General features: G+C 52.4%; 2 protein-coding genes across 3 annotated transcripts in view; both read left to right on the top strand.

The window, feature by feature from the left end:
* The window catches only part of ANXA6 (annexin A6), a 49372-nt gene extending 39381 nt beyond the window's left edge, over nt 1-9991 (top strand). Inside the window, exons 21-26 of one of the 2 annotated variants that reach the window (XM_045815268.2) lie at nt 2147-2164; nt 2946-3039; nt 4201-4296; nt 5939-5997; nt 7358-7480; nt 9196-9991. In XM_045815268.2, coding sequence (XP_045671224.2) covers nt 2147-2164; nt 2946-3039; nt 4201-4296; nt 5939-5997; nt 7358-7480; nt 9196-9255 — 450 coding nt within the window. In that variant the 3' untranslated portion in view covers nt 9256-9991. The remainder of the gene's footprint in view (nt 1-2146; nt 2165-2945; nt 3040-4200; nt 4297-5938; nt 5998-7357; nt 7481-9195) is intronic. The other variant, XM_045815269.2, reaches the window with a different exon arrangement.
* A 10495-nt stretch (nt 9992-20486) lies between these two features.
* Nucleotides 20487-22432, top strand: part of TNIP1 (TNFAIP3 interacting protein 1) — a 48749-nt gene continuing 46803 nt past the window's right edge. Inside the window, exon 1 of the mRNA XM_087867848.1 lies at nt 20487-20601. The gene's annotated coding sequence lies outside the window, so the exon portion shown is untranslated. The remainder of the gene's footprint in view (nt 20602-22432) is intronic.

The raw sequence follows: 22432 nt of genomic DNA on the forward strand, positions 1-22432 counted from the left end.
ATTTTCTCATGTCTCTTGGGTAGATAGGAGTGCAACTGCCGGGTCATAGGATAACTCTGAGGTTAGCTTTTGGAGGAACTTCCCGGAGTAATTTCTGAGCGAAGTAGCTAGGCTAATAAGCAGAAGCCTTTGTGCTGAGTATTTGGAAAATTGTTTTAGTAGCCTACTGCATGTATCATATCACACATGTTACTGTCTTAAAGATGCTCTGACAGAACAATTATGTCTAGGGTTCTCTGACCCAAGTACATGAAGAATGGCACATTAGATTCTTTTCTGTTTGATTTTTTTTCAGACCAAGAGAGAAAAAAGGGGGCGGGGCACAGGGAGAGATTGAATCTTAAGCTGGCTCCACGCCCAGTGTGGAGCTCTTGCAGGGCTCAATCTCAGGACCCTGAGATGGTGACCTGAGCCGAAATCAAGAGTCAGAGACACTTAACCGATGCAGCCACCCAAGTGCCCCTTTTGTTTGATTTTTAAAATCTCTCCCTCTCTTAAAAAAAAAAAAGGAAAGAACAGGTATTTTTTAGCATCGCTTTTTAAAAATTGTGGTAAAATGCACCTAACACATAATAAAGCATGACACACAGTAAAATTTGCCATCTCAACCATTTTTAGTGTACAGTTCAGTGACGTCAAGGACATCCACATCATTGTGCAACCATCACCACCATCCATCTCCAGAACTCTTTTTATCTTGTAAAACTGAAACTGTGTACCCATTAAACGGTAACTGCCCCTCCCCCAGCCCCCGGCAGCCACCAACCAGTTCGGCTCTGTCTCGCTAAATCTGACTGCGCTAGGGACCGTGTGTAATTGCGGTCCTACCCATTTAAAACTGGCTTATTTCACTTACCGTAATGTCCTCAAGTTTCAACTGGTTTTTTAGGACAGAAAGGGATGAATGAAAACCCGAAGTATCCCATGATCCCAGTAACCCTGTTAACTCCTATTTGACATTAAAATAAAACATCAAAAGAACATATTTGCATGTTGAGAAAATATAAACATAAAATTTCAGGAAAAATCAAATGCAAAACTTTCCCAGTTCTTCTCCTCAAAGGTGACCACTTCCGTGGCATCTTGACCATGCCTCTAGCATGGCTTCCCAGCAAATATGTAAGAGTGTGCATTTATCTTTTCTTATCTAGGTAAAAGGAGCACTGTTATAAACAATATGCTATACTTTACTTTTTTTGCTTAATTTAAGGGGAAACTCTCCTTATCAGCACTGTAGTCTCATTCTTTTTAACAGCTGCGTGGATTTCCATTGTTGGATAACCGTAGTCTGTTTAACAAATCATCTATTAGTAGTTTCCAGTTTTTCTCTATTACGAAGAATGCTGCAGTGAACCCCCTTGCATCATATCTTGAAAGGCTTTGGCCAATGTACCAGTAAAGGCACATTCCTAGTAATGTAATTGATCGAACATCACATGCATTTAAAATTTTGAGAGACTTTGCCCAGGTATGTAACGCAAAGAGCTTTCTAAAGCATAAGGCTGTTGGAATAGAATCAAGTGGTCGGCAGAGTTTCAGGGAGACAGGTAAGGGCAAAACCCAGTCTGGGGCACACGGGCCGGCTGATTTTGTTCCCAGGCACTGCAGGACACAGCTACTTAACGAAACAGCGTCCTCACGACTCAGCGTAGTGCAGCCGTCAAGTCACCCTTGTAAAATGCCTGCACAGCTGGCGTTTTCCCACCTGATTTTGGCTATGTGCCCCCCACAAGTCCCCCCCCACCCAGCCTCAGCTTCCCTGTCTCAGACCCCTTGCGATAAAGGGAGAGGGTGTGAGGGATTCAGCCCTTCTCTTGTTCTCACTTCTGGGCAGCTCTGTGGAGGCAAGCAGGCTGAGGGCTGGAGTCACCCTAGGTGGCTGGGAGTGACAGGCAGAGTGCCCTGTTCTGTGTCCTCCCTGGTCCTTCAGGCGAACACTTGAAAATTAATTCCCAGGCCTGTCCTCATCTGGGGCTCTAGCCCAAAGATCATAGAAAGGTGTTTTCCCTCCTCCCTTCCCCACCCCCCACCCAGCCAGACCCCTGCCCCAGCCCCCAGGGCCCCAGAGCCACCTCTCCCAGCCTCCTCCGGCTCCTCTGACTCAAGCCTTCCCTCTCTTCCTCCTCTCTCTCCTCCCTGCTCTCAGGTGGCTGCTGAGATCTTGGTGAGTGTCCTGTTCTTCACGGTGATTTTCGTGGCTTCTCGAGTGAGGGCTGAGCGGCTGTGCCTCTGGGCGGGCTGAGTGGCCAGGCAGGCAGTCGTCGGGGGGCTTGCCCGTAGGTTCTCTCTCTCCCTTTCACGGCCTCTTAGGAGCCCACGGTAAAAAATGAGCCAGGCAAGTGTTTCCCAAATTCCAACCACTTACCTCCCACATGATTTGTGCTACATCCCACCAGCTGTGAGTATTTTTCTTTAAATGGACCCTTTTTAATCTGAAATGAATTCTTTTAAAGGGAAATTTAATGTTGATATAAACAGAGCTAGTAGCTGGCTGGAAGATCCTTGTGGAAACATATATGTGCGGCGTGTTACAGTGTGTTTGCCCGTTTGCCACACTTGGGGAAGCACTTGGCTAGGCCATTTTCCTTGCACACCAGCAGACCTGCTTCCCCCGGGGGCCTTTCAGAAGGGCTTGAGAACAGAAGAACTCCGAGTCCCCATGCCTAGTGCCTGTTGGCCTTCCCTTGGGCGCCAGTCTCGAGGTCCTGAGGCCAGATTAGAAGTGCCCCATGCTAGGCCCTCCTGTGTCCGTCCAGAGGGTTCCTGGGAACTGGAGGAGGGGACGCGGAGGCTGAGGAAGGGGCCAGTGTCAGCCTTCTTAGGTGGGCTGGCCCAGCTTCTGACCTCCCTTGGCCCAGGCAAAGACATGAAAGTGAATAATAACCAAGGCTTTCTGGTGTCTTCCCTCCCAAATCCTTGCCCCCACCCCCACCTGGGATCCGCAGGAAATAGCAGACACACCCAGTGGAGACAAAACTTCCCTGGAGACCCGTTTCATGACGATCCTGTGCACACGTAGCTATCCACACCTCCGGAGAGGTGAGGTCTCAATCCCTCCCCTTCCCGACGTAGCCGAAAGGTCCCCAAATCTGATGGGAGCTGCTCAGCTCTCTATGACAAAAAGGGCTGGGTGTCCAGCCACCCATTCCTTACCCCAGCCATGAAGTATTGTGGCTGGTGGGGAGTCTGTTCCTGGCTCTACTGCTAACACTCAGCTTTGGGCCAACTCTCTTCACCTCCTTAGAGAAGCAGGTGGGATGCCTGGGATATGGGATGGCAGGTGGCCGTCACCTCCAAAGCCACTCCAGCAGATTGGTGGTGGCTCCCTCCAGTGCTGCACTGAGGACTCAGAGGTTCAGTGTCAGGACCCTTTGGGGATGTCTGCCAGGAACAAGGCAGTGAGGCATGCTAATGGTGCCAGGACCACCTACAGGCGGCCACATGCACAGGGCACAGCTGATAATAGGTGCTGGTGAAGTGCCCTGGTCACTAGGACATTTATATTTTGACATGGATTTGCCTGGCACTTTCCAGTAAAATACTGAAGGTGCTCTAGCATAGTGGCTGGAAGAATGGACTTGGGAGCCAGATTGCTTTGATTTGAATCTCCCACTTATCAGCTGTGTGACCTTGGGCAAGTTAGTGAATATCTGTGCCTTAATTCCCTTATCTGTCAATTGGGATTTGAGTTCTACCTCACATGATTGTTGTAAAGATACAAAAAATATAATGCATGGAAAGGACTTAGCATAATGCCTGGCACATGGTAACTTCCCCGGTGTCCTTCTTATGATTACTTACATTAATCTCTATCCCAACTTGACACAGAAGGAAGGGGAGGCCCAGAAGGGAGGAGGGGTTCTCCCGAGGGGTTCTCCCGAGCTTGAGCTTAGGGCAGAGCCTTTACTAGGACCCAAGCTCCTTTCGCTATCGGAGCCCGGGTTCCTAGAACTCGTCTAAGGCTCCGGGGCAGCGTGTGACTTGACACAGATTTGGCTCTGAGCCCAAGGCAGCCTTGAGGTCAGAATTTCCCTCCTACCACGATCCTGCCCTTAGGCCTGAGCTGCGGCCAAACCTGCTATCCCTTTCCCCTTTCTGGGGCACGGCCTGGGAGGGGAGCTGGGTGGACAGGGAAAGGGTGATCCCCCCCCCCGAATTGAAGCTCACCATCCCCACCTGTGGGGCTTCTCTTGGGACCAGTCTTCCAGGAGTTTGTTAAGATGACCAACTATGACGTGGAGCACACCATCAAGAAGGAGATGTCCGGGGATGTCAGGGACGTGTTTGTGGCCATTGGTAACTGATGGGGACCAAGGGAAGGGGATGGATGTCCCGGGAAAGGGCTAGGGGCACTGGGAACGTGGCCAGATTCCCTGGACAAGTGTGGCCTTGGCAGCTTCCTGAGCTTCTAGTACTGGAGAATAAACCCCAGCACTGGGGGGTCCTGCCAGCATGTTCTTGGGGGGGAGGGGTTAGCATAAAAGCTTGTTCCAGGCTGCAGGGCGGGATGACGGAACAGCTCTCCTGGGGGAGGTCACAGGTCACGGGGAGGGCAATGGCAGGGAGGGGAGGGGCCCGGTGTTCTGCTGGACTAGGATGCACGCGCGCGCGCGCGCGCACACACACACACACACACACACTATACATGAGGAGGCAGGAAGGTTGATGTACGATGCAGCCTTTCCCATGGATTCCTGAGCCGGTACATGACACATATCCCGAGTGACTGTGTCCTTGGGGCGCGCAACTCCGGCCTCTTGCCCCCTGCCCTCCTCACACAGGCACTTTTATATCCAGAGTCATGCTGGCTTTCTGGTGCTGGTATCTGATTCCTGCTCCTTAAGCTGCCTGAGACACCCCTGTGTGGGCCCTGGAGCCTTGAAATTCAGCAGCGGCAGGGCTAGAGCCCCCGAGGCCTTGAGAAGGGGCTGGGACTGGTATGGCTGCAGACTTTATCTGGGGTGGGCGTGCGTGGGGAGCAGGGGCTGCCGATGCAGCTGGAGTGTGCAGACTCTGGGGCGGCACAGCCCCAGGGATGGGCACAGTGCCTTAAATCATACCAACAGACAGTCATTCTTTTTTTTTTTTTTTAATTTTATTTATTTATTTGACAGAGAGAGGCACAGTGAGAGAGGGAACACAAGCAGGGGGAGTGGGAGAGAGGAAGAAGCGGGCTCCCAGCGGAGCAGGGAGCCCAATGCAGGGCTCGATCCCAGAACCCTGGGATCGCGCCCTAGGCCAAAGGCAGACGCTTAACAACTGAGCCACTCAGGCGCCCCAACAGACAGTCATTCTTGGCATAATCTTTCTCTAAATCATTAGTCGCTCTCCAGCATGAGGCTGTACCAGAGCAGGGAGACAGACCGTTCTGGTTTGTACTAAAACCAGGAATGTCCGCGGCAGAGTGGGACAGGTTGGTCACCTCCCTTCAGAGTTGCAGTGTGAGCACATCTGGGGTGAGCCATGAGAATTTGCATTTCTACCAAGGTCCTAGATACTGCTGCTAGAGCCATCCAGGAACCACACTTTGCAAACTGCTGTGTAAAGTATTTCTTGGACCTGAGTCTATAGGGTGGCGCCTAAAATCCAAGTTTTAAACGTGTTCCCCAGTCATTCTGGAGGCCCTTAGAAGTTTGAGGCTCTGGGCCTTGGGTTAATGAAGGGTTTCTTCCCTTCGAGTTCTCGACTGACCTTGGTTAGCTGCAAGCCCTTCAGCAGGAAGGGAGTTGCAACCCAATGAGAGCCAAGTCGAGGGACAAGCCAGACGAGGTGGCATCGGGAAGGGGGAGTGAAGGTGTTGGGCCCTGAGTATGACCCTGGGGTTGGCCATCACCTGCAGGCCCAGGCTGGAGGGAGAGGGGGTGGGAGAAGACAGCCCAGCCCATAGCGTGGGCACACCGCCTCTGATCAAGTTTCCTCATCTCTCTCTTCCTACCAGTTCAGAGTGTCAAGAACAAGCCTCTCTTCTTTGCCGACAAACTGTACAAATCTATGAAGGTAAACAAACGTGCTTGTTTGCTCCTTTCCCTTCAGGCCCTTCTGCTCACCCACAAACACAGATGTGTGCAGTCCCCCCCCCCAATCAGGACTGGTGACCACTGTTTCCACCCCCTTGATGGTTATTAGCATCTGCCCTGTATCTGGCTCTCGGACAGTGATTTTGTCCCCTGGGGAACATTTGGCAATGTTCAGATGCGTTTTGGTCGCCACTGCTTGGGGGGTGTTGCTGCTGACATCTGGTGGGACAAGAGCAGGGGTGCTGTTAAATGTCCTACAATGCACAGGGGACAGATCCCTCAACAAAGAATGATGTGGCCCCAAAGGCCAAGGTTGAGAGACTTGCTCTGGGGACACGGGGCTGAGTAGGACTCAGTCTCTGCCCTCTTGGAGCTCACCATCGAGCAGGTGACACCGTGTCTCCTGTGACAAATGCTCACAAAGGTAACCAAGGCTGGACGCTGGGACTAGCCCTGGCTTCCTGGAACCCCAGGCCACTCTGGCCACCTTCTTGGCCCAGCGAGTAGAGTCTCAGCTGCTGACAGAGCCTGGGCAGGCTGTGTGGGGGAGCGAGCCAGAGACCCGTCTCCGCCTGCGGTCCCCAAACATGACGGCCCTCTATTGAGCACTCACCATTGCCAGCTTTGACTCCTAAGCTGGTGTTCCTGAGCTCCCTCGGGGCATAAGTGGGCTCTGGCTGCCCACATATCCCATATCCTGTGCCTGCTCCTTGGGCCCCCTATTAGTTTCCCAGGGCTTCTTTAACAAAGTACCACAGATGGAGTGATGATGGAAGTTTTATTTTCTCATGGTTCAAGAGGCCAGACATCAAAAATGAAGGTGTTAGGTTCCTTCTGGAGGCTCTGAGGGGAAAACTCTCCCACGCATCTCCTCCAGCTGCTCCTGGTGGCTGCCGGGAGTCCTGGTGTTTCCCGGCTTGTGGACGCGTCCCTCAGGCTCTGCCTTTATTTCCATATGGCCTTCTCTGTGTGGTTACCCGTGTGTCCTCTTCTTATAAGGACACCAGTTGTTGGCTTGGGGCCCACCCTAATCCAGTGTGCCCTCAACTCATTACATAGGCAAAGACCCTATTTCCAAATTAGGTCACGTTGTAAGGTTCCAGGAGGACATGAATTTTGGGGGCACACCATTCAACTCTTACAGATTGTTTTGCCTGTCCGTCCAGTCCTAGGCACAGGGGAATCTGGGTCAGGACTATTTGTGGAAGACAGAGGCAGAATATCGCACCCTGGTTTGGGAGGGAAAAGGAAGAGAAGCAGATGGACACCCATAAGTTCTTGCCTGACCTGACCCTATTTCCCCTCCTGCCCTGTGTCTCCCTCTCCCCTGGCCCCACCAGGGTGCTGGCACGGATGAGAAGACCCTCACCAGGATCATGGTCTCCCGGAGTGAGATCGACCTGCTCAACATCCGGCGGGAGTTCGTTGAGAAATACGACAAGTCTCTGCACCAAGCCATTGAGGTAAGGGGGCAGGGCTAGAGATCCGTGGGGCGGGGTGGGGCGTCACGTTCGTGACCGTGGGATTACAAGTCCTTTATCCTCCCAGTCTTTTTCTCCATGAGCTCTCTCTGACAACAGCCAGCATGTTGATAAATGAAAGACCTACTTCATTGTATATGCAAAAATAAATTCCACATGGCTCCAAGGTTTATAATGAAGGACTTCTAAATGAAATAGCCCTTTGGGGGGCTTTTTAAAGACAACTTTATTGAAGCATAATGTATATCCCATGAAGTGCACCCGTTTTAAGGTGCGTTGAATATTTTTTAGTAAATTTCAGGAGTCATGCACCATGGCCACAGTGCAGTTTTGAAAACATTTCCGTCACCCCGCTCAGATCCCTTGTACCTGCTTACTTATTTCCACCCCTGCTGTAGGCACCCATCAGCTGACTTTCTATCTCTATAGATTTGCCTTTTCTGGGTATTTCATAGAAACAGAATCATGTGATATGTGATCTTTTGGGTCTGACTTCTTTCACTTACAGAGCCCCTTTTCAAAAGTCTTTGAGGTTGGCCAAGATCTTAAAGTTTGATACTGTGCTTGCTTGACAGCCCGTGGGAAATCTCACAGTGGCTTCTCGCAGACTCGTGCTACGCCGGTAGCACATCTCTGAAGGGTAGCTTGGCAGTTTTCAAAATTTTAAACGCATACACTTTGAACTTGGTGGTTCCGCATATGGGAATCGATCCTACAGACATAGTTACACGTGTGCTTGAAGATGTGACTATTTATGCCGGCACTGTCTACGGGAGCAAAAGCCTACAAGCCTTCCCTACAGAGCTGGTTAAAGAAAGCGTGGGACTTCCATAGGATAGGACACAACACATCCGTGAAAAAGCACGAGGAGGCTCTATCTGCTGATTTGGGATCTTCTCTAAGTCAAAAAAGTGTGGCCCAGAAGAGGGGGAATGCTGTGTGTCCGCGTGTGTAGAAAAAATACTTGCTAGCACACGAACAGACTGTTGCTGGAAACCCAGGCAAGAAAACAGTCACCGTGCCTCTCGATTTGGGGAAAAAGGAGTCAGGGATGGGAGATTTTTATTGTATAATCTTTCCTTTGACTCACCTTGTTTATAATAATGATTTTTGAAATCAAAAATTACAAAAGAGAAGAAAAACAGCATATATCATAAAAATGACAGGAGCCACTATAAAAGGAAGGAGAGTCTGGCCTCCCGTTGCTCTGCTGTAGGCCGGACATCATGATGTGTCATAAACACAATGATGTTCCCGTGAATTCCTGCAAGGGCCCAGTGCCCAGTAAGTGCTCCATAGTGTTTGTTCGAATGAGGGGTCTCGTTCACACATGTGTGAATGGCTGTGGGAAGAGGAAGGCAAGACTCGAGGGCAGGGAGCAGAGAAGGGGGCATCGGAGGGCAGGCAGGATTTGGGGGTGGTGCGGAGGGCATGCTGGTCAGGGGCGTGGTAGGTATTAAAGTAGGAAGATGAACCAAGATGCTCCCAGGAGGGAGGGGGGACATGAAGCCAGACCACAAAAGGCCTCGAAGCCAAGCTGAGAGCTTGGACATTTGCCTGAGGGTAGTGGGGAGCCACAGAAGGGACACAGTCACATCGATGTGTGGGGATACATTGGGCTGACAGCAGCTGGGAGGAAGGGGCATTGAGGCCATCAGGATTGCTTTCACTCACTGCTCTCCCTCTGCTTCTGCCAGGGTGACACCTCTGGAGACTTCCTGAAGGCCTTGCTGGCTATCTGTGGAGGCGAGGACTAGGGCGACTGGCTTTTTGCCAAGAAATGGTCAGCACCAGCCGCCATGACCAAGCCTGATTGCTCCGGCTCCAGAGACTAAAGAAGGGACAGGGGTGGGGGGAGGGGCTCAGGGGTGGGCTCTTGTCTTCAACTGGGGTTTAGGGAAGGCTCCCACTCCCACAGGCCACTGAAGGCCCAGCATGGTCACTCCTGCTCCCATGTGAGCAGCTGAAGACCCGCGGCCACTAATCCCGTCCATCTCCACTCCCCATCTTCCTTCTCAGCCCTTCCCAGCTTCCGTCCCTTGCTATAGCCACTGCCCTGGTTTGGGCTTTGTCAAATCCGAAAACATACTGAGCCTCTGTCTGTGAATGAGTGGAGTGTGTGCTTTGAATTGTGGGGTGTGGTGGCCAGTGCCAGCTGAGTGTTCAAGGGGAGGGGAGGGGCGGTCAATGTCTTCCCACCAATTGCCGGGCCTCCCACAGTTTCACCACCCGCCCCCATCCGGGTTTTTGTGCAAGAGACAGAACCAGGAACCTGGATACCTGGGTTCAAATTTGCATCCGCCATGCATGTGCTTTCTAGCTTCTGGCCAATCTCTTTCCCTCCTTGAATCTCTACTTTCTTATCTACAGAATGAGAGAGTTGGACAAAAGGATGTTGACTTTCTCTTCTAACATTGACATTGTAGGATGTGCCCACAAATATTCCCTTTCCACTTCCCTCTTTAAATAAAAACAGACCTACAGACACACACACACACATTTCCAGTGGGGATCTGTGTTTTTGACTTAGACCTGCAGCCTGAGGCATTCACCTACACAGGAGTGAAGTCCTCGCCTCATGTTCTTGCCTGGGAATCCCGAGTGAGAGTGTGAGCTAACATCCAGCCTGGGTAGGCTGGCCCAGCCCCCTCCAGGTCTCGGCTCCCCTCTCCTCCCTCTGCTGCCTGGAAGTTTCTCTGTGCGTTCTTCATCCAGTACAACCAAACCCAAACTTCCTCTTTTGAGCCCTTCAAAGGCACCAGATGTGATCGTGATGTGGGGAGGCCTCTGGAAAGTTTCTACTTTGTGAAGATCACTGATAAGCAGCAGGCCCAACTGCAGCTTCTGTGTCTCCCTGCCTTGAGTGGCGTTTCTGCTCTGAGACGTGGATGTGAAGCTGGCCCGCACCCATGGCGTGAGGGTTTGGCTGGCTGGAGGGCTCTGCTCCCTGTCCTGACTGGCCTGACCTATTTTGGCAGCTCAGAGCGTGTCTACGGTAGTGGCTGTGCAGGGAACCCGGGGTTTGGACCAGCCACTGCCCGCGCTGGGCATTTGTACAGTGAGGGGTTGGACTCCACAGTTTTAAAGGGCCTCGTCTTCATCCCTGCCATAATGAGGCTGAAAGCAGGACGGTTACCTTGTTCTGTCTCCACTTCCTTCCCTCTACCAGGCCGTGAGCCCAAACACCAAGAGGGTCCACTGGGAGCTTTTTGGGGGGATTTACCTGACTTGATGCAACTGTTACCAAAAGACATAAATTAACAAAGTGGTTAAGAGCTGTGGAGTCAGATCTTTGCCGCTAACTGACTGTGAGCCGGGTGTTTCTGAGCCTCCAGTTCTACCCAGCTGCTAGCCTTCGGGGAGGATAGGAGGGGACACCTGCAAGCGCTCAGGGAGTCGGCTGTCAGCACCAGCAGCCCGGAGGCAGGCCCCGTTGTAGGGGCTGATGAGTGGATCCCGAGATGTTTTCTGAGCTCTCTTGTCCGGAGCAGCAGATCGCTGAGGCATCCAAAGACACACACGAGAAAGTGCCTTAAAGATACGTGCCAAGGGAAAAACAGCTCTGGAGCGGAAAGGACAGAGTGATGGAATGTAAGGGGATAGAAGTGGGAGGCCCCCTGAGGCCAAGGGGGACACACAAGCAGAGAGACCAGGAATTTCTAGAATTCCCATAAAACGGCAATGAGGGGAGCTCAAATGGAGCGCTTGCAATGTCCAAGACTGTTCTAATTTCCCACCGTGTAATTTTCACTTCTCAGTTCAGGTGGGCTGCAGTCTGGGATTGGTCTCTAGTAGGAGGGAGACCTTCGGGGGTTGTGGGGAGGGAAAAGGACATTAGAAACGAAGTTTGCATCCAATTACAGAGGCTGTCAGGATTTTCTCTTACAAAGCAGGGGGGGCCTTCGGAGGTGGTTCTTGAGAGGGAAGGTATGCGGCTTGCCATGCTTGAGAACAACGTGTGAAGGGGGGGGCATCTGGGAGGTGTTGTAACAATCCCACTTACGACCCAGGTGCGTGCAGAAGAGACCACATTTTTCCCTTGGAGCTGTGGCAGAGAGGGGAGTGGCCGCTATTCCGAACCCCGGGCACCTCCTTCGGTCATTCACGAGGGCAGCTTGTCCTTACTGAATGCCACCTCGGTGCCCTGCCTTGTGCCTGATCCTAAAGCCATAACACGTTAGACTGTTGTGTCCTGATCCCTAAGCGCTGACATGTGAGTGTCCCTCCCACCCAGCCTTCTCCAAAACACAGTGTTGAGTGACACTGGAGATCGTTTCTGTGGCCAAAGTTCAACGGAGACAAGTGGCGGGGACTAAATTAAAACTAAAAGGAAAGAGAAAGCAGAAGCCCAAACCACTGCTGTCTCAAAGCGGGAGAAAAGGAGGATGGTGGTGATGTTCTCAGTGTGGAAGGGGCCCTCACAAAATCTCACCTCCCTCTCCCACTTACAGACAACTGTCACTTCCACAGAGGAAGTAACTGGCCCCAGGGCACTTGGCATTTCAGCGGAGGACCGAGCTGGAACCCTGCAGTCCTGCCGTCCCAACCTTCATCCCACTGCCTTCCCTCTTGCCGGGGACCCTCGCTTCTCCCTCCCGCAGCCCTGCTCCCCTGCTCCGCCTCTAGCTCCCTGATCTGCCTCCTGCCTCCACCCCTGCATTTTCCCTTCGCAGGGAACAATTCTCAGGAGCTCTACACCAGGCTGCTCCAACCTCGGTCTCTGGGGGCACAAGGAAATGTCTCAAGTGACTGGCTGGGAGGGGGTTGCCAGGAACCACCGCGGCCACATTTCCAGCTGTTGGAGAGCAGCGTGGGGACAGCTGGCTGTTGGAAGCCCCCTGACACGTACTGTGCCCCAGCTTTGCTGAACGACCAGTAATCCCGTGGGAGGAGCTTCTCGGCAGCCAAGACGGCCACTGCGCCACTGCGGTAGCGCAGGGGTGAACACCCTGATTCTCCTAATGAGGAAACCAAGGGACCAAGTAGTGAAGCAAACTGCCTGAAAGGTACAGGCAACACATCATGGATTGAGCTGGAAATGGTCTGAGAGCTCATCCAAACCAACGCTCTTGTTTCACGAGTTTGGAAATTGAGGCCCAGGGACCATGGTATTGCTAAAGGCCAGATCTGCGGTCAGCACCTGGGTCTCCCGCTCTGCTCACTGCTAACATGTCCTCCTCCTCCTCCTCTCGATTAACGGAAGCCAGACTGTGCTGAGGATGGGAGGAAGAAGTGTCAAGTTGCCCAACCCGAATTTCAGAACCCCAAAGCAGCAAATCGGTGTTTCTAGCAGGCCTCTGAGACCTCAGGTTTCCCCAGGCAGACTTCCCCACTTTGCAGCTGAGTGAGGCAAGCAGGAAATTCTAGTTCCTAACTGAGCCCCCTACTCAGCAGTTAATCTGTGGAGGCAGGCAGCCTGGCTGGATTGGAAACCCAACCAACCACTTAGAAGTAGCTAAGTCACTTGGCCTCTCTGTGCCTTGATTTCCTCATCTGTAGAATGGGAATCACAAAGGTTTCTATCTCACAAGGTGTTGTGAAGGTTAAATAAGGCAATGCACGGATACCTCTGAGCACACTATCTGGGACCCAATAAGGGCCCCATATTGGGTCTTTGATATTAATACATAGGCTGGATTCCATTTCCTAGAGGAGAAGAACTCGGAGCGGGAGTCTGTTTCAACAACCTCTGATGACCACTGAGTCCCTACACTGTGCCCCTTACCCCACAAGAGCTAAGTGGGGAAAGAAGATAATGAGAAAAATACAAACAAGACACAGAGCAAGGGGTACCTCGTGCAGAGGCCACAGATAACCACAGAAGGACTGACACAGGATCCTTAGAGACGGGACATGTGAGAGGCACCTCGAAAGATGAGGAGAGATGCCTTCAACAGTGAAGGATATCGAGGGAGGAAAGGAGCTCCAGGCAGAGGCAACAGAGGTGGGAAATGGAGCAAAGGCCCAGAGGTGGGAAATGGAGGCCCAGAGGTGGGAAATGGAGGCCATGGGAAGTGCCCCTGGGGGCCTTGCACCCCACATCACGTGTGTGAAGACACTGTCTGGGAGGGTCACAGAGAGTCCAGGCTAGAGTGTGGACCTTACTCTCCAGGCCCTGGCCAGCCCCGAAGGTGCCAGGGGCAGGGGTAGCGTGAGTAGAGATGTCCTTTAGAAAGAGGTCTCTACAGCCAGCGTGGAGAAGGAAACTGGCTGGGAGACCGTTGGACAGGCTTGCAGTGTTTCCCAGAAATAGAGGGATGGAGACATGAGCCAGGGAAGAAGCAGACATGGAGAAAAGAGAAGGAAGACATGGTGGTGTGAGAAACCAAGGAAGCTGCCCTATCTGTTGTGGGGAATTAGAGAGGGAGGCAGACATACAAAGCCAGATGTCATCACCTGGGAACCCAGGGGCAGGAAGTGCTTTTAAAAGCCGGTATGGCACCTGCTTTTCTGGTGCCCGCCTCTCAGGTAAGGACTGAAGAAGCCCTGGGAACGAGCCCTTTCCCTGAGCCCAGCCGTTGTAGCAGTTTCCAGAACATGCATTTCCTTCTGCGAGATGGTCTCACCCCTCCCTCCCAGCTACTGCCATCTGCCTATTGGGCTGCCAACTGCAGTCAGAACCGCTGGGTGGCCACCTCGTTGGGATGGCCATGGACCTTGACCTGGAAACAGCCATGGGTGGAGACAGGATGGCCTGATAGGTGAGCAGGGAGGGTGGGGGTGGACCTAGAGATCCCAAGCCTATGCTGGGCCGGGGATTTCTGTTTTCCCACACAGCTGGTGTCCACTCAAAACCCATAAATCCTATTTATCATGCACGCAGAATTCCAAATTGCTGCCAGTCATACCCGTGGCAACACACTATGTATATATCCAGAATCGGAAAGAAGCACACCGCTGGCAACACACACACTGTGGACCACGTGGGCAAAAATCAAACGATTGGGCCCTCAAACACACTGCTCAGAAGTACAGCTGTTGTCGTCCATTCACGTACTGCTGGCCATACAGGAAACTCTTCACACAGGTACCCAGACTTGCCTTTCACACACACTCAGTGTGTAGCTCACGACTCCAGAAATCAGTGACTTGCCTGCTCTCATGTACGTTCTTCCACAGGAGAATGAGCCGCAGGCATCCACGGAGGGCAGACTTTGCACCCAGCTGCTCTGACGTGAGCTCTGCTCCTACTTCCAGCCCTGCCGGGAGGAGGCAGGAGCGTCTCAGAGAACCAGGCCTTAAGTGGGATCAGCCTTCGGAAGGAATGAAATCCCTGGGGAGGTCTTCCTGGAGTAGTGAGGCTCAACATGAGTGAGATGAGAAGAGGCAGGAGGGAGAGATTTTTCCTTCAAAAGCCCCCATCCCATTCTGTTCCGTTTTCTAGGAGTGTTCTAGAAGCTGGCAGTGAAAGGGTTAACAGTGCCACCGCCGCGCGCACACACCCTACCTTTGGGCTTTGGAAAACCTGAGTGCAGGGATCTGCCCAAGGGAAGTCAGGGTCACTACCTCCCCATCTGCCTTTTAGCTGTCCCCAGGATAAAACTCCCCAGGTGAGTGAGATGGAAACCCAAAATGAAACTTTGCTCAGCTTCTCTGACTCTAGCCTTGTACTGTCAGTCTTGTCAGTGGCAGCAGCAGCTCCAAATCCCCACCCTCATCTTGGCTCTCCCAGGCCTGCACCTCGCTCGGGGTAGTACTGCGTTCTCTTGGGCAAAGGTACCTTCCCCTCGCTGGGCCTCAGGCTCCCAGCTCTACTACTGAGGCTGTCCCAGGGACAAAATGAGATGCAGTACACAAGGAGCCTGGCCCAGGGCTCTGTTGTCAGGCTCTATCACTCACCTTCGCGTTTCCCTGTCACCTGGTCCTCTCCCCCCCCCCGCCCCCCCCCGCCCCTCTCCCATCCTAGGGTCCAGGTTAATTGGAGTGCATCATTTGCATAGACATGAGACCTCACCCCCGGGGAAATTCCCCCTGGTGACCAGGCTTCCTTTCTGAGGTCAGGCCACATCATCAGACGCAGCTCCTTCCTCTCCAGCTTGCCCCAGCCTCCCGCTGGCTTTGGCCCCTATTATCGGGCAGGTGGAGATCCCGGTTCACAGATTTAGTACCATTGTGTGATCTGGGGTGCTGTCCAAGAGAACGTGGTGTAGAAGGTGGGCTGGGGTTCTGGAGCGAAGTCAGAAATGATAGATACTGGAGGACTAGAGGAAAGGCAACAGGCAGGAGGTAACTGAGAAGCCTAGTAATACTAGCTCGGTCAGCAACTCCCAGCCTGACCTGAGGCACGTGCCTTCCCCTCCCTGGGCCTTAGTTTCCCTTTCTGTCCAGCCAAGGGAGTGGTCAAGATAATCTCTAAATTTTGTTCCAGATTGAATGAGCTAAAAAACCACTTCCTTTAGCAGCATAATCTTGCAACATTTGTCCTTGGATCTTCTTCCTTTGACAAGAACCTTGCGACATACCGCCCTGAATCCATTTCCTTTCCTTTCCTTGGAAAACACAATTTTGCAAAATGCATTCCTGAATCCCATTTTCTTCAGATGCTGACAGAATTACATGCACCTCCTCTCCTCGTAGTGACTTGGATTGAGGGTGAATTTTTCCTTTCATATCCACTATGTATAATGTCCTGTGACCCACTAAACATGGAATAGAGCTCTCTTCTCTCCAGATTCTAAGATCTGTTGTCCTCTTGGTCTCTGGTGCTGGTACAGAGAAGGCACTTTCCCTAGAACAAAAAGGGGAACAGTGAGGTTCTGGGACCACCTGCATCAGAACCAACTGTTAGAAAGGCAGCCTAGAGAGCAAGAGTCACAACTTGGAATCACCTGGGGAGCTTTTAAATGCCAATCCCAGGCCATACCCCCTACCCCCCAAGATCCTGATGTAACTAGTCTGGGGTGGGGCCTGAGCATCTGTATTTTTACAAAGCTCCTCAGGTAATTGTAACACACAGTCAGGATTGAGAACCACTGATCTCAGGCTCCAGCCCAGACTAACCTGATTAGATGATTCTGGCAGACACTCAGATTGATGACCCCCTGACCTATGATATTCTTTATGAAATAATCTCAACGGGCACTTCTACGCACACAGGTATTCCCGGGATTATAGATGGGCAAAGAGAATCGACCCCCTTTCGCAGATGAGGAAGGTGAGGGACAGAGAGAGGAATTGCTGCCCATGTCACACAGAGAGGTAGCAAGAGTAGTGGGCCTGGCCCCTAGTGGAAGAAGACTCAAAGCATTTTTACAAAGTCATGGATTTGGTGCATGGGTGACCCAGAGAAGTACTAGTACACTAGGTACCCCCCACTGGTCCATGACAGTGAGTTCTTGGCTGCCTTTAGACGAGCAGATCATGCTCACTATGGAATTGGAAGACCCAGTCAGGGAGCTTGGGCCTCTCAAACTACTAAGTACTAAGATAACCCCTGGGAGCTTACTAAAAATGCTGCCTCTAGGGCCCTACTCCACCCCCCATGCCCTCCCCCCCCCAAAGTGTGATTTCTTGGGTCTATGGTGGGATCCAGAAATCTGCCCAGAGTCCTAGACTAGGACTCCATGGCATGAACAATTCCCATCCTTGGGGGGCATTCAACAGATTTGGTGAATCAGGAAACCCATGGAGTCAAATCCATTCATTTGCTAAATAAATATTGATTGACTATGATGAGACTGGCCCAATGCTCTTCCCATGACATCAGCGAGACCAGAAATGTCAGGGTGGGAGAGGTGGGGTGGGGCATTAGGTATCAAAGGAGAGGTTCCCTGTGTGTATCCAAATTTCAGCCATCTTTGAGGCCCAGTGTGGATCTCATCTCCCCCCCGCCCCGGGAGCTCTGCAGACATGACTTGAGTTTGAACTCCAGCTGTGCTATGTATTAGTTGTTGGCTTAAGCCATGTCATCCGTGAAGCAGGGGTACCAGTCTCATAGAGTCCTGATGAGGAACGCATGAAACAGCTTGTTTAAGAGCCCTTACTATCATGCCTGGTACACGTCAATCTTAAATATTAGCTATTAGTGGCCACCTGGCTGGCTCAGTCTGTTAAGCATCCGCCTTTGGCTCAGGTCATGATCCCACCTGGGATCGAGCTCTACATCGGGCTCCCTCCTCAGTGGGGAGTCTGCTTCTCCCTCTCCCTCTGCCCCTCTCCCCTGCTCATACTTGCTCGCTCTCTCTCTCTCAAATAAATAAATAAATAAAATCTTTTTAAAAAATTAGCTATAAGTGTTATTATTTCCTGACCATCTTGGCCTGCCCTGATTTCTCCTTTTTCTGAACTTTTGGACTTCCTTATGTGTCAAAATGGAAGGTTCCTTAGTGATCATCTAGTCTGATTCCTTCACATTATAGAGGGGGAAGCTGAGGACCAGAGAGGGGAAGGGACTTGCCCAGGCCACACAGCAGAGCCAGGACTCAAACTCGGCTCCTCTGATGTGCATTCCAAGGGCCCCTTCCTCCTTGATGTCCATCCCACGGTCTGAATAAGGAAGGCAATTTCAGGGAATTGATGGCTGGAAGAAGAAGAGGTGTGAGAGAAGGTGGGAGAAGCTAATTGTGCTCAGCATTTCAGCACAGAGAGCCTAGAGCTGGTCATCCCCCAGGATGTGCAAGCCAAGTGTTCATCAAGCCAAGGTTCCTGCCTGGAGATTCTAGTTCACGTGGGGCCGGCTCCTTGGGCCTCCTTAGCCCATCAAGGTCCTTCCACCATCTAAGATGCCATGAGCAGGAACCAGTCCAAGCAAGGCTTTGGGAACTCACAGAGGACCTATGATTACTATGGCCTGTGGAGAGAAAATGTCATGTTTAGAGGAAACATGGCAATCCAGGAACATCAGGGCTGAATTACCCGCTATACTGACGATGAATCTGAAACCCGGTTTCCTCAAGGAAGGGACATTCCTCAATTTCACAGAAGGCCCTGGCTGACCCAGATGGCTGATCACAGGCCACCAGGAGGCTTCCCAGAGGGAGGCAGGGACAAGATGGTTCTCCCTGATGCTGAGTCCTGCCACCAGCTTGAGTGCCTGTTCCTGCCCAGTTGGGGACATGGGTGAGGGAGGCCCTGCAAGTTGGTATCAGAGGGCAGAGAGGGGAGCATCTGACGCTGTCAGCGGGAGGTGTGTTTTTCCTCCCTGCAGAAAAGGGTCTATGTGCAGAGAAGTGCATCATCCTTTGCACCTGATCTAGCCAAGGACTGGTGCTGCTAGCCCTATAGAACTTTCTGTGTTGATGAAATCCCTGCACAGTCTGGCATGGTAGGCACTTGCGTCATGTGGCTATTGAACATTGAAAAAGTGTCCAGTGCGACCAAGGGACTGAGTGCACTGTGGGAACGAGCACTGGACTAGGAGTCAGGAAGTCCCTTCATTTACTCACTTGGAAAGTCACTTCCCCTGTCTGGCCTTCACTTCCTCATCTGTTGGGCCAGGAGATCTCTCCAGCATTCCCCACGGACTCCCAGTCTGAAGGACATAGAAACAACAGAGGATTGGATTCAGTGGACGCTCCCCATCTCTCACTTCCTATCCTCTGCCTCCCAACCCTCTGCTCAAGCTGAATGGGGTTCCTTGTGACTCGGCCTTGTTTATTTCTCCAGGCCCACCTCTGTGACTTCCCCCTTGCTTCAAAGTCCACGTTCCACTCAGAGCAAACAATTTTCAGTTCCCTGAATGGATTCTCTCTTTGCACATTCTATTCCCTTTGCTAAGAACACTCTTCCTTGTGCTCTTGCTTGGCTGCTTTCAGGTCTCAGTTGGTGTGTCACTTCCTCCAGGAAGACTTCCCAGATCCCCAAATCCTGACTAGATGCCCCCCTGTCCAGGCTGCTGTAGTTCCCTGTATTTCTCCTGTCATAACACATCTCTACCACTCTATTATAATTACCTATTAGCCTACAGCCCCCAGAGCGATGTTATCCAATAGAACTTTCTGTGATAATGGAAATGTTCGATACACGTGCAGCCCGCTGGGATAGGCACATGTGGCTACTGAGCGTTTGAAATATGGCGAGCACTACTGAGGAACTGAGTTATTAATTTATTTAATTTTAACTGATTTATATTTAAATAGCCATGGGTGGCTTAAGGCTACCGTGCTGGGCAGGGCAGCCCCAGAGTCTGTGACCTCGGAGTGGGCAGGAAGTGGGTCTGACTCGTCCATTCCTGTATCCTCAGCAGTCTATAATGTTGCCATTAAGAACAAAGAAATTCCGGAACCTGAAATGATCAAGAAAGGCCAGCTCATCCACAGATAACCCACCCCTCCCCAAGCATCTTTTCGGTGGATAATGAGCTAAGATGTTACGTTTGTAAAATACTCAATCGTTCAGAAAGGATGTCTGCGAATTATTCTGTTTTAATCACCATCACAGGAGGCAGGCCCAGCAGGACTCATTATCCCCATTTTACAGCAGGGGATCACTGAGGCTCCCTCCGGTTGGGGAGGCATGGGAGAACCAGCTGGTAAGTGTAGAGCTGGGCTGCTCCGTGGTGGGTAGGTCGCTAAGGCCCCACTTGACATGGAAATGAGACCCAGCACAGAGGGAAGGAGTGGGCTTTTCCTTCCCTGTGGAGAGTCCACAGACACTGAGTGGAAACAGATGGAATAGGGATGGGGGAGGAGGATGTGGGCTGGGCATCTGGCCCTTTCCTGAGGGCCCTGGGCTCTGGAATCCCCCACCTCAGGCAAAGGAGGAATTAGCGGTCTTCTGGAGAAGTGGCGGTGGGGGGGGTAGGGTGGGCAGACCAGGCTACCCCTGTGCCAGTTCCTGGTGCAGCCACCGAAACATCAGGCTCCCAGCTCCTCCCCAGAACTCCCTCCCCTCCCCGGAATGCTTGGCAACGGATAGCCAGTCTGGGAAGTGACAGGTGGGGAACTGACAAAGAAGGGCCCTGTGCTCTGCCAGGGGGGCAGGATGGGGCCTCAGCTGGGCCTTGTGGGGCTGCCTGGCGGCTGGCTCCTCCATCTCGGGGAATTCCCCTCCTGCCTAAAAGTCAGCCCAGCCCAGACCTCCTTCCTGCAGAAGCACAGTGAGCCGAGGAGCCTTCACAGGGTGGCAGCCCCCGCTGCACCCACCCTCGTCTTCTCCTGCCCCAGGTAAGTGACCCAGCCCAGGGACGGTGGGCCAGCACAGGGCTGAGGGCTCACTGCACAAGCGAGCGTGCTGGGGCTGCCAGACAAACCCCCCCAGCTCTGCGACAAGAGCCACCTGGCCGGCTTCCTACCTTCCTGCCAGCCGGGGTCGGCTGTTCCCCCGGGCCAGCTCCCTCTTCCCTGCGCCGGGGCTTGGGCTCTGGGGGTCTCTACCTCCTTGCCTGGCCTCATTCTCCTCTTGCTTCTCTCCCTCCATTTCTTATTTCCTCTTCCTGCCCTCTTCTCCTTGCCCCCTCCTCAGCCAGTGTGTTTCTTTCTAGTCGCTGCTAGTTTTTCCAAAGGGAAGAAAAAAGAAAAGTCTATTTTTGTCTTATCCTTCCCTGAAGGAAAGGGATTAGGTTCACAAGTGTGAGCGTGGATCTGTATTGGTGTGAGAGTGTGTGTCTGTGTTTGTGAACATGTGTCAGATCCATTGAGACATATGTGTGCGTGTGTCCGTGTGAGTGAAAGTTCGCAAGCATGTCTAGGTGTTCGCGTGTGTGTCTGGGAGTGCGTGGGTCATTACGTGAATGTGTGTGTGTGTCTGTGTGTGAATGTGAGTCTTTGAGGGTGGGCGTGTGCGAGTGTATGGGCACTTTAGTGGTCTACAGCTAGATAGGAAGAGACCAGGTGGGCGTCTAGCTCTGTCTCCCTTGGGAACACAATGGAGGGCTGGGACCCTCCTTAGTGCTGGAGCAAATGGATCCCTGGAAGGCTCTCCCACCTGCTTTCCTCCTAGGGCGGTCTGGACCCTTCTGTGGTTGAACTTTAACATGGTCTGAGGCACTGGGAGGGAGTGAGGGTTGGCAGACAGGAGTGATGTGGCCTCCTCTTTAATCACAAACAGTCCAGATTTTCCAGAGCTGATCAGAGGCCCAGCCCAGGGAAGTCCCTGGCTAAAAGGGGCAAAGAGTAGAGACCAAGTCACTGTCACAGCGGCTTCTGGGCTGGAGAAGAATGGAAGGAGCAGTGGGAGGGACCCTGGAAGGGGGAGTGTGAGAAAGGACATGGGGTGAGGCTGTAGGAGAATTGCTCTGTGGGCCCTGTCAGGGCTTCCCAGGATTAGGAAATGTCTAGTTCCCATGAGGCTGCCTCCCTCAGGGGCTGGGCTGGGCTGACCTCTCCCCACTTCCAGGAGGATCCCAAGGAGCAAGCTTGGATCCAAACTAAGATCTGGCTTGACATGCTGACCTGAAGGCAGGGAGGCCAGAGGCAGAGGAGGTGGACGAGGGGAAGCCTGGGGCTCCCGGGAACTGTGGGAGGTGCCTGGCGACATATGCTCTGAGGCTGGGAATTTCCCCCAGAGTCACTTGGCTCTTTCCTCTCCACCAGTGGCATCCTAGAAACCCTAGCATAAATGGCAGGCCCAGGGCCACAGCGGAAACAGCTGGGAGGGAGAAGGAGGAAAAACAGGAAAGACTCTGGAGAAAAAGTCGAGAGACATGCCTTCTAGGCCCGGTGCTTCTGAGAACACTTTGTGAGGTCTAGGGCAATTTCCTCCGCAGCGCTGGGCCCTGGGCTTTGCTGCCTTTAACTCATGCCAGGCCCTGTGGCACCTCCTTCTTTCTCTACGCTATGCACTGGACTGTGCCCTCCATGTTCTTTGTGAGGAAACAGGCAGAGAGCGGTCACAAGGTGTAAGAGCAGGGCTGTGACCTAAACCCTGATCTGTCTGACTCCAGAGCCCGCCCGAACCCTAACCCTTGCATGACCCGCAAGCTTTGGAGGAAGGGCAAATTGTGAGTATGATATGGTTTAATTCACCTTAAAGTGCCTAATGAACGTGAAAACTTAT

This window comes from Ursus americanus, chromosome 15 (assembly GCF_024610735.1).
Source record: "Ursus americanus isolate L20-20 chromosome 15, mUrsAme1.1.p, whole genome shotgun sequence".
NCBI classification, from domain to species: Eukaryota; Metazoa; Chordata; class Mammalia; order Carnivora; family Ursidae; genus Ursus; species Ursus americanus.